Source organism: Cibotium barometz, chromosome 2 (genome assembly GCF_041138505.1).
Source record: "Cibotium barometz isolate CiBa-2024 chromosome 2, ASM4113850v1, whole genome shotgun sequence".
Taxonomy (NCBI): domain Eukaryota; kingdom Viridiplantae; phylum Streptophyta; class Polypodiopsida; order Cyatheales; family Cibotiaceae; genus Cibotium; species Cibotium barometz.
In genome coordinates this window covers 70,081,690-70,093,842 of record NC_141047.1, presented here as the reverse complement: position 1 = coordinate 70,093,842, position 12,153 = coordinate 70,081,690, and the positions used below count along the sequence as shown (strand labels likewise).

General features: G+C 40.1%; 1 protein-coding gene across 1 annotated transcript; it reads right to left on the bottom strand.

Annotated features, from left to right (window-relative positions):
• Positions 1-879: 879 nt before the first annotated feature.
• Positions 880-5,992, bottom strand: LOC147641415 (calcium-dependent protein kinase 28-like). Its single transcript, XM_086821187.1, has 12 exons — positions 5,649-5,992; positions 5,192-5,322; positions 5,064-5,105; positions 4,110-4,221; positions 3,924-4,002; positions 3,353-3,522; positions 2,948-3,074; positions 2,681-2,793; positions 2,473-2,580; positions 2,010-2,072; positions 1,713-1,886; positions 880-1,428 (listed from the first exon to the last, which is right to left on the bottom strand). The coding sequence occupies exons 1-12, from the start codon at positions 5,877-5,879 to the stop codon at positions 1,303-1,305; spliced, it is 1,476 nt and encodes a 491-aa protein (XP_086677313.1). The 5' UTR covers positions 5,880-5,992; the 3' UTR covers positions 880-1,302.
• Between the last annotated feature and the right edge of the window lie 6,161 nt (positions 5,993-12,153).

Here is a 12,153-nt window from a genome sequence, read left to right as displayed (position 1 = left end):
TGCAAGAACAATGATTGGCGGTATCTACTCAAGTCAACCCACAAAGAGGACAGGAAGAGATCATTCGATCCCAAGCTCCTCGCACAACAAGAGCCAGAGTAAAGCAAGGACATAGAGGTGATGCCGATTGGCGGTATCTACTACAATCAACCCACAAAGAGAACTAGAAGAGATCATTCCAAGCTCCACAAGGAGGAGGAATATGCTGAAGGAGATATCCATGATGACATGCCCCCATCTCCTATTAAGTAATGCAAGAACAAGGATTGGCGGTAGCTACTCAAGTCAACCCACAAAGAGGACTGGAAGAGATCATTCTATCCCAAGCTCCTCGCACAACAAGAGCCAGAAGAGCAAAGCAAGGACATAGAGGTTTCGCTGATCTTTGTTCTTATGGTATAGTGCATGCCTTGGAATCTTCGTATTTAGATTATACAAGACCCTTTACATAAAGATGAATACTCATGTCCTTAGCTAGTATCGCATTTTATTTTTTTTTGTAAGACCCACTCTTTGAAGTGTGTAACAGTTTTTCGAATACTTTACTTTGAGAAGTAAAAAATGAAACTATGGAATAAAAGCCCCATTAAATAGTAAAAAATTGAAGCTGTGGAGTAAAAGCCCTAATAAATTATTAAAGGAAACCACGCACACAAGCTACCCCTTTCCTTGTGTAAACTAGTTAGCCATTGGTGACTGAATCATAATTGGCCATTGATGTGATGTGACAATAAATTATCAAAGGAAACCACACACACCAGCTACCCCTTGTTAGCCATTGGTGACTGAATCGTAATTGGCCATTTATGTGATGTGACGATAAACTAGGCATGAGTTTTACATAAGTTCAATGAAATGTGCTCAAAAGAGAGACAGATGGAATGCAAACCTCACAATTGCACAACTTAAACCTTTAAATTATGTACAGCTAAATGCCCCTTTTAAGCCATCAAATCTTCATGTACGCTGCAAATGAATTAACTTACAAGTTTCCTCATTGAATATAGCATTATGCCCCTTCTAGACTGGACAAGAAGTACGTTATGGTGGCATCCTGTCACTATGTTTAAACCACATTATTCCAAGTAGCAAGCTGAATTCATCGCGCAATAAATTTCCAAGTTCCGACTATTACTTGGAAGGTTTCTATTGTCATGTATCCTACCAACTCTATGCAAAATATACATGCATGGATTCATTTCAGTTAGATATGCACATGGGTGAATGCTTGTGACAGAGGTTTTCTAATCAGCAAGCATGACATGAATGTGACTATGGAAGAACCATGAATATCTTGGTCCCTCATATACGTATAGGCCCCAGGGATTCTCGTAGCAGCATTTGGAACTCTAATAAGCTTAGCCTTCCATCTTTGTCGATATCAGCCTCATCTATGAGCGACGCAACAGAACTGATCCTGCCGGTATACTGCCAAGTAGGAGCCATGAACATGATGTCAAGTTACTTGTGATTCAACAACATCCAAAATTGACAAGTAAAAGAAAGGTAGCTGGTTGGACACTAAGGCTTGTTACATATGGGAAGGACCCATGTGACTGCCCGTGAAGCATGGACAGGAGATCTAAGCCCCTGCCTGCCTGCCACCGCATGGGCAGGGATCTCTCTGTAAATGTTATGAACAAACTTTCTACAAAAATGCTAGTGGACTTGGGACATTTGAAACGACTCTTCTTCTGATTAGAAATGCTTACAAGTTTCAACTCGTCAGGAGTAACATATCCATCTTTATCAACATCCAACTTCTCAAAAGCAGCATGGCACTGCTCATTCCACGTGTCTGTGTTAAGACCCTCTAATTGATGAACATGCAATCCAGCAGCTACAAATTCATCAAAATCCACGAGGCCATCTCTGTTCGTGTCCATCTGCATCCGAAAATTATAAGATATTTAACATTAAGATGCAGGCTGCAGCAGTGTTTACTGCACAAGATTATGTAGGAAGGAAGACACGGCCTTGAAGGTTATCTTGGAAGCTGCCAGACATACCGCACATAGAATTTCCAAAACCTTTGATTCTTGCAAATTCCATGACTTGTCTTTAGCTAGAGCCTTGAACATGCCCAAGAGATACACAACTAATTAGCATGAACTGAACAAACCACAACAGATTGTCATATGGACGCTTGCAGAGTACAAAGGAAAACATTACATTACAATACAATAAAAAGATCAAAACTTGAACAAGTATTTGATGTGCTATATTGTTTTCGTTAGTGACACACAGATTCATCCACATGACATGCTAGTGCAGTGGTGAGCATGACTGTCGTAAGGGCATTGTAGGCAGTCAGGAATGTTATCAAAAGGCTGTGGGTACAATAAGTGAATAGCAATTAGACCTAGACAAAGTTAAAACCCTTGCCAGATGTTTGGTGGTGGCGCACCGGGGTGGGGGGGATTAAGTTCAAAGCCCAACACCTAAATATAATATATAATTCTCAATAAGCACCTCACGGATTTCTGAGAGAGAGATTGCCCCATCCTTATCTGTGTCGATTGCCTTGAATTGATCACGCAAATTTGCAATCTCTTCCGCATTGAGAATGCTTGCCAATGCCTGCAGAGAAACCACATGAACAAGGTATCAAGATGCAATAAGAAGAGGTGCCTTAACAAAGAAGGACTATGCTTCGCTTTAACATTAAGGAATGAGTTACCCCCAATGCAATCTTCCTGACGCGACTGCATTTAACAAATTCACGCATGCTTGAAAGAACCGAAATGTCCAGAGGAATGTCAGGCGCTTCTCCTTCTCGAACCCACGGATGAGCTGCATGAATATGCTGTTCCATGAGCATCAAAAAACACCAGTTGCATGGGCATATATGGCGGCTTAAATTGTTGATTAAACCTACACAAAGCTGCTTATCTTCACTATGGTCATATTTGAAGTATTAACCATCCTGCACAAATGTGAAACCTACATAAAGCTTGTGCAGCCGTGAGTCTAGTACGTGGGTCCTTGACAAGGAGTTTCCTTATAAAGTCCTTAGCATTTGAGCTAACAGATGGCCATGGCTTCTCATGGAAATCAGGATTCTGCTCCAACACCTAAACCAAAAGAAATTCATTCTTACTTTTTTAAAATTTGTGCAAATCCACGTGGAAAAGAGAGTGATAATACTCCTCAATTAGCTTGAAACACAGTTGATAATGTGAGTTGTAACCATACTAAAGGTTTTGGCAGCGGTTCTGAATCTATGAAACATTATCGACTAGCTTGAAACACAGTTGATAATGTGAGTAATAACCATACTAGAGGTTTCAGCAGCAGTTTTGAATATATGAAATATGACAAAAAAGCACCCAAGTTCACAAAACAAATGAACCTTCTGGAAAACACCATTTTCTGTCTTCCCCAAGAATGGCCTTCTCCCACACAGCAGTATATATGTGATAACACCAATACTCCAGACATCAGATTCAGGTCCTGACCTTCTCTTCAATACTTCAGGAGCTAAATAGAATGCACTTCCAACCACATCCTCGAAAGCTTTCCCTGTTTGTTGTCATGTAAAAGGTGGTCCCTTCAGTTCAAACATATATACATGATTCCTTTAATTTTCTGAGAATATAAAGTTGACGTTTGGATCAACATACTTGTAGCTGTAAAAGTGAGTGAGTGCACGCTTACACACAAACATATATACATGATTCCTTTAATTTTCTGAGAATATAAAGTTGACGTTTGGATCAACATACTTGTAGCTGTAAAAGTGAGTGAGTGCACGCTTACACACAAACATGCACACCACCCCCCCCCCCCCCCGCAAAAAAAAAAAAAAAAACCCACACAAACAAACTTATTTAGCACTTGAAGATCCCCACACTACCATATTTTTTGCACAATGTGAAGCAGAACATGCAATCACAGAGACAGTAATGACTTTTGACAGATACCTGGCTTTATGTAATCGGATAAGCCAAAATCTATGGCTTTCAGCACTGAATCGTCACTGTCAGACTTGAACAGAAAGTTCTGCAACCAAATCCATGGAATTGAGCAATCAGAAAGGGTATATATCATAACACATTCCACACCTAAAGCCCTTTTAACTAGAAAAACAATAAAACCAGAAAGCCTACTTCTGGCTTTAGATCACGATGTACAATCCCGTGAAGATGGCAGCTTGCAACCACATTCAACATCTGCCTCACTACCTTTGCTGCATCTTTTTCAGTATATCGAGCCCCCTTCCTGATTATCATATCAAGCAGAATCATATACATACATATGTACATAAAGGGTCTATAGTATTAAGAAGACAACATTTGATCTGAATCAGTGTAAGACGATTTTAGATCATGTATTTGGCTTCAGAAAATAGAAACTACATATTGATGGCATTGTTCGTCACTTCCATTAATGAAACAGTGTGTCCAAGTGAAGACTTCGGCACTAGGGCTGAATGTTTTTCACTTCCTGTGGGACTACATGCGTGTCTGTTTATCATCAATTTGGAAGTATTTCTATATTAAGAGAATTAAACAGCATAACTATGGGTCACTGATTAGATGGGTGAGGTCGAAAGGCTCAAATTGCTAGCCGTACTATCATGAAAAGGGGCTACTAGAGAGTAAAGGATGTATCACCCTGAAACAAAAGCACTGGCCTATGGGCCTTGAGCAGATGAAACTGGGCAGATGACAATCCAAGAAAGATATGCAGAGAGGGCAACTAAATCGGTCCCTATTTCAGCACCAATTTTGAAAGCACAAACAATCTAAAATAAGCACCCCACCAGCCATGGATGGGCAAGAGATTAGGCCACCCGCAAAATCGCATGGTGCAAACACAATACTGAGGGGGTGGGAGGGGGAGTACAGCTGGCCATTCCAACTTAGCATTGAGACAAGTGCGTGTCCACTTTCCAATAATTGATCATTATGACATCGCAGCATGATGAGGCTTTAGTGGTATTATGGTTGGAGCAAGTTTCTCCATTGAGTGCCAAACTTTTTGAAAACTATATACTGCTCCAAAAACACCCCTTGGAGCATGCAACCATTCCATAATAGGAAGGAGAAATAGTGCCTTACTTTGAAAGAATCCGTTTAAGAAGCTCTCCCCCCCTGCATAGCCTGTCCACAAAGGAAGAAGAAATGAGCAATGACACATGGAGTTCAAGGAAGTGTCATCTTGCTAAAAAGCCATACTATCAACTTACTCCATGACAATATAGACAAAGTCATCGTCCTCAAAGGCTTCATAGAATTCCACCACATTTTCATGCCCGGACAAGGCCTGCATGATCTTCACTTCACGCTTCACATCTGCCACTGAGATTGGAATGAGCATCTGCGAATTCAAGGGGAAGAAAAACATACAGACAATTAGAAACAACAGCCCAATAAAGCCCTAACAGAGGCCTTGTTTAGTCAAAAAGAACATTACCAGGGCCTGAAGCCTTATCAAAAATATTACAAGGATCATTTACAATTCTGCAAGAGCCCCCCCTAAAGGACATCATGTGGAATCTGATCAAACCCGAAAGGGTCTGTGTAATGCCTGAGAAAACCCCAAATGGCTATCATAGTCTCGATTTTTTTTCTTTTTAATGATTTTTTTCCCCTGTTGCTGTGCTTGGAAAATGCGTTTTTTTTAATATCTTTTTCTGCGCTTACCTTGCTCTTTTCGATGGATTTAACTGCAGCTTGATCTCCTGTTGCGATGTGTGTGGCGGCGTAAGTCCTGCCGAATGTGCCATGCCCCAGTTGCCCATCGAGTTTGTATGTGTCTTGGAAGCCCGTGCGATAGCCGAATTGGGTGCGCTTTCCTAGAGGAGCCACAGTGGCAGAGCCCCTCGCATTCTGGTCTGGGTAGGGTTTAGGGTTAGAAGAGAAGCAGCCTCCCATTCGCTATGCGTTTTGGTGTGATGCTTAAAGCAAACAGAAGAGAGAGCTTTGATGTGAGGATGGTGTGCGGGAAGACTGTTTTGTTTGTGCTTGTTGCCCAAGTTGGTGCATGTGGGAGTCTTGAGAGCAGAGAAGACCTTTTATAATAACCTTCTCCCGTCTCCCCCATTAGCCACGTCATCATTTCTTGTCCAGCTGCCCACGTCATCATTTCCTTTCATTGGGAGAGAAGCCTTTCCGTTTGTAAATTATCTACTACAAACTGATGGTGCACGTGTCATTGATCACGAGCATTAGCAGTACATTACATTCACCCCACCATTGAGAGATTACGAAATTGTGTGCGCCACATCGCATTTTTTATTCGACTCGTTCGCTAACCCGTGCTTCGCACGTATATAATTCTTACTTAGCTTGATATTTTTATTGGACTCGTGGGCTAATCTGTGCTTCGCACGTATATAATTCCCAGCTTGTTATTTTCTTGAGTAATAGGAGCCTTCTTCTCGAACCTTCAAATTGCTTTCCCAACCTCCAAATTCTTGTCACGTGGCAGCTTCATGAAACTCTTCCTTTACATTATATATGGAGATTTGGCAACATGCGAGAGCTTTGCTAAGCATAAGCTCACTCTCTATGACCAAACTTCTTATGAGGTTAAAAACGTGACCAAAAGGTGGAGATTCCCTCCATGCTAAAGCCAACAAGGGATGTAAGCCTTTCCTTAGACACTATATAGTTGCCTTTCCTTAGACACTGTATAGTTATTCATGTATTCATGATTCAAATCTTAATTACTTAGTCTTACATGAATGAGTCATGTAGGCCTTTCCTTAGACACTGTATAGTTATCCATGTATTCATGATTCAAATCTTAATTACTTAGTCTTACATGAATGAGTCATGTAGGCCCTTGCGTTGGAAAGTCTTAGATAAGTTCTATCTATATAGGCCACATTATTTCCCCCCATGACTTGTTAAAAGGATTTGATGTCCTTTTTATAGCGCGTATATATCATCATCACCATTCCCTCTCCAAGGGCTTTGAATGCTCATTATTGACTTACTATTCTCTATTTCTAGTCCAATGCCACATCACCACCCTATCGCCATTGTGTGTAACTTACAAGCAACGAACTTTACATGCTTTACTAACCCAGAGGCACCACATGTACCCACTTCAATCATGTGACGTGCAAACAATCACTCCAATCCTTTGTTATGCTTACCCATGACAACCATTGTATGAATTCGCCATAGTTCAACTCTTTTTCTTGTCTTCTATGAACTCTAGTAATAATTTTTAAGCAATCTATCTAGGTTATGCTTGTATAATTATAATGTATTGATTCCAATGAAGTGTCCCCTTTTTCTTTAGATAGAGACGTCACAGTGATATAAAGATCCCTCCATTTGACTTTTACATATATGCAAAAAGTTACTTTAGTTATGGGCTTTTCAATATCTTCTCTTTATATTATTGAAGGCCTAAAAATATATGTTTAAGATGAGCAAACATTAGATGGAAAGATGTAACCTTCAGTCAAAACGATTTAATAAAACTTGGCGTGGTTTACATCACAAATGTGCTCATCTATACAAATGCAAATGAATATTGTAAGGCATGTCGTTTTCAGCTTCATGGTCCTATACTGCAGATAAAACTTTCACTTCTCTTTGCATCTTATAATGTTTTACTTCACATGTAAAAAAGACATTCCCTCTAGCATTAATTATGGTAAAAATATGAAATATACTTTTTGTAAAGTTTAAAAACTTCTTTAATGTCAATATGTTGTCATAGTCAAGGATATTTCACAAATTCCATCTTAATATAATATATGCCTCAAAGTAGGGTTCTTGTTGACTTCACTCAATGAACCAAAGATGGAATAGATGATTCAAATATGGAAAAAAAAAACTCAATTATGGTACATCACTTTCTTAAGGTGATATTATAATATTGTCCTTTAAGACCATTATATGTACAAAGCATGCATAAACAATGAATAACTTTAAGAAATGTACACTCAAGATATATTGCTTGGTGTTTGACATGTAGTTTTGAAGAAAAACAAACTTGAACATGTAGTTTCGAAGAAAAACAACTTTCTCATTATTGAGTTCAAAACTGGAAAATATGATGACTTCAATAAGACAAGTTAAGGTTTATCATCATGTGTTTCTACACGTAGAAATGTATGAAGACCTTGAATAAAACTACATTTGGGCTAAGCTTTTCATATAAAATTTCTTCATAAAATAAGTTTTTTCTGTTGAGATATATTCTTATGAAGTTATGATTGTTTAAGGGGCCCTCGCCCACCAGAGCAAGTATAGGTTGTCGAACAAGGATTTCATTCACGTGATCACGTTAACCGCGAAGTGGTAATAACACTAGTTAATAACACTCTCACACACTTGTTAATATCATAGATATTCACACAACCGGGAGAAACTTGCTATCCCGGTTTTCCCGGCGGGCTACTAGCTTGGCCCGGCGGGCCATTATTTAGCCCGGCGGGCTACTTATCTAGCCCGGCGGGCCTTTTTTTGCGCCAAAAACTTTGCCGTTTTGGAGGGACCTATATAAAGGGTTTCCCCTCACTTCCAAATGTACTTTACCAAAGCACTTGGGTGGCTCACCTCAGGCTAAAAGACACAAGAGGTGAGTATAAATATTCTGGATTTTTGTTTGAAGCTTGTTAATAATATTTTGTATTTTATAAGATTTTGATTGTAAATGGTTTATCGTATTTGTTACGTGGACTAGCAATGTCTCCTCTTGGGTGGTCTACTCGAGTGCCAATTGGTCTGGGTAGGAGCTTCCCTAGAGGAGGGTATAGGTGGTGAGATGTTCGGGACATCATCTCTATCTAGGGATGGATTGCCTCAAATGCATCTCACTAAACGTTTGGTTTCTTTAGGTCGACTAGCAATACCTCCTCTTGGGTGGTCTACTCGAGTGCCATTTGGTCTGGGTAGAAGCTTCTCTAGAGGAGGATATAGGTGGTGAGATGTTCGGGACATCATCTCTATTTAGGGATGGATTGTCTCAAATGCATCTCACCAAACGTTTGATTTCTTTAGGTCGACTAGCAATACCTCCTCTTGGGTGGTCTACTCGAGTGCCATTTGGTCTGGGTAGGAGCTTCTCTAGAGGAGGATATAGGTGGTGAGATGTTCGGGACATCATCTCTATTTAGGGATGGATTGCCTCAAATGCATCTCACCAAACGTTCGGTTGCATTGGCAAGAAGTGGGTTTTAGACTTTATAATTGCATATTTTAGTTTTACTCAGGCTGTTTTGGATCTCAAATCTTGCATGATTGTTGTTTAGGTGTTACAATGGTTGCTTCTAATTGCGACACATCAACCCAACGAAGCAACAGACCATTAGAAACTAGTGGAGTTTCCTTGCAACGAGATATGACAGCACAAACTTTGAATGTTGCGTCTCAAAGTGGCAAGAGGAGGAGCGGAGGAAAATCACCGGGACCTGAATGGCAATTTGCTTCCAATCTTTCTAGATTTGTCGAATGGAAGTGTAATTTTTGTGGCTTGGTAAAATCTGGGGGTGCTCCCAGAATAAGGGAGCATTTGCTTGGCACTAGCACAAAAAATCCCGGAGGTAAATGCAAGGGTGCAGGAGCTGATGATGCTGCAAAGCGCCTTAGAGCTTTGATAAGTAAACAAGTATCACAAAACAAGAGGCCCAATCTCTGTGCAAGAAATCACCAATCGCCGAATTTGGCAGCATCAAGTGGAGGGATCTCCAACCAAGGAGTGACTCCAACACATACTACTTGCCAAAATGACACCCAAGGTCCAGATGTCTCAATACCGATGGATGCATCTCCTGAGTTTCAGGTGGGTATGTCTCGTACCAGACAAACTAATCTAGTTGACAGCTTTCGTGCCACTGCTTTAGAGGATGCTCAACTTGCTTTAGCGAAAGCGATCTTCTTTACTGGTTCTTCATTGTCTATGGTCACGAAAGATTCATGGAAGATGGCTTGGAAGAAGATTGGAGAATATGGACCTGGGTTTTGTCCACCAACTTATCACCACATGCGAAATCAATTACTTGACAAGTGCTATGACAACACACGGGAAAGCGTTCAAAGACTCATAATTGACACCACAAATCAGTCTGGATGCACAATTGTCAGTGATGGTTGGTCGAATGCCCAAAGACGTCCATTGATAAATGTAATGTTGGTATGTCCTCGTGGGGAATGCTTTATCAAAGCTGTTGATAGCTCCGGGGAAATTAAATCTGGTCAATTTATCGCCGATATCATTGGTGATGCTATCGACCAAGTTGGGTCTGAAAATGTACTTCAAGTGATTATGGATAATGCAGCTAATTGTCGAGCAGCAGGTCATATGTTGGAATCTCGATTTTCCAATATCTATACATTTGGTTGTAACACTCATAGCCTTAACTTGGTGTTACAAGATTGGTACAAAAATGCTGATACAGAGTGGTTCAAGGAGATTATCGATAGTGCAAGTAAGATTGTCAAATTTGTGCTCAAACGGCAACGTGTTTTAGATATGTATCGTCAACGCATGGAAACTATGCTAAAGTTGCCTTGTGAAACCAGATTTTGCACTAATTTTTATATGCTTCAATCTCTCCTAAGAAATAGGAATGCAGTCATGGAAACCTTTGTGTGTGCTGGCTTCTCTGAGTGGGAGGTTGACCAGTCCGAAAAGGTTAAAGAAAAGGTGAGGTACATGCGATCTTTGATATCGGATCGTAGTTTATGGGAGGAAGCAGCAGATTGTTATCATGTTATGATGCCAGTTATGCTTGCTTTGCGCCAGTTGGATTCTAGATTGCCAAATATCGGGAAGGTTTGGATGGCGTGGTGGTCCATTCAAGAAAGCCTCGCAAACCCAGAGGAGCCCACTAAAACTGTTGTCAAGCATTGGAGTCCTCCATTCACCAGAGCAAGGAGAAATATCTTGGCCAAGTATGTAAGCGCTCGGTGGGTAGGAGCACATAGTCCATTGCATAGTGTTGCATATTGTCTTGACCCAGAATACTGGCATATGGATGTGAATGCCCTAGATGAGGAGGTAATCGATGATTTCTATGATGTTGTGGAGCGATTTTATGAAGGTTCAGATGAGCAAGCAACAGCGGTAATTGAGCTAACCAAGTATAAATTGAAAGAAGGTAGATTTGCCTTGGAGTTTGTGCAAAAGCTTGCTAAGGAACAGCCTGCTTGGAAATGGTGGATGTTGAATGGGGGAAGTGTTCCAACTTTGCGACGCTTAGCTGTGAGAGTGCTTGCGCAATGTGCTTCAAATTCTAGTTCTGAACGTAATTGGAGCAGTTACAAGTATGTGCATTCTATTAGCAGAAATTGTTTATTGAGTGATAGAGCTGAGAAGTTGGTGTATATGTATTGTAATGATAAATTGGTGAAGTCAATTGAGTCAGATGATTACAACGAAGAGATGCCTAAGTGGACATATGACATTACTCAGGATGAGTATGATGCAGAAGAGAATGGAGATGTAGAGCCTAATGTCCCACATACGAGCGATAACTTGTGCTTTATTGAAGAGATAGAAGAAAACTTGCAACCCGATTTTGGTGTTAGTAAAGCCACCCGCAGACGCTCGTCACGTTTGATGTAATCATGTTAGTTGACACACTCCAATGTAATCCGTCTTGCAACAACTGGATATCAAACATGTTGGTGAACATTTTAGAGAGAATGGTTTTTAGTCATGTCATGTTAAACTTAGAATACGAAATCATGTTAGTTTTGACACACTCCAATGTAATCCGTCTTGCAACAACTAGATATCAAACATGTTGGTGATCAATTTAGAGAGTATGGTTTTTAGTCATGTCATGTTAAACTTAGAATACGAAATCATGTTAGTTTTGAGACACTCCAAAGTAATCCGTCTTGCAACAACTGGATATCAAACATGTTAGTGTCAATTTAGAGAGTATGGTTTTTAGTCATGTCATGTTAAACTTAGAATACGAAATCATGTTAGTTTTGACACACTCCAATGTAATCTGTCTTGCAACAACTGGATATCAAACATGTTGGTGAACATTTTAGAGAGAATGGTTTTTAGTCATGTCATGTTAAACTTAGAATACGAAATCATGTTAGTTTTGACACACTCCAATGTAATCCGTCTTGCAACAACTGGATATCAAACATGTTGGTGATCAATTTAGAGAGTATGGTTTTTAGTCATGTCATGTTAAACTTAGAATACGAAATCATGTTAGTT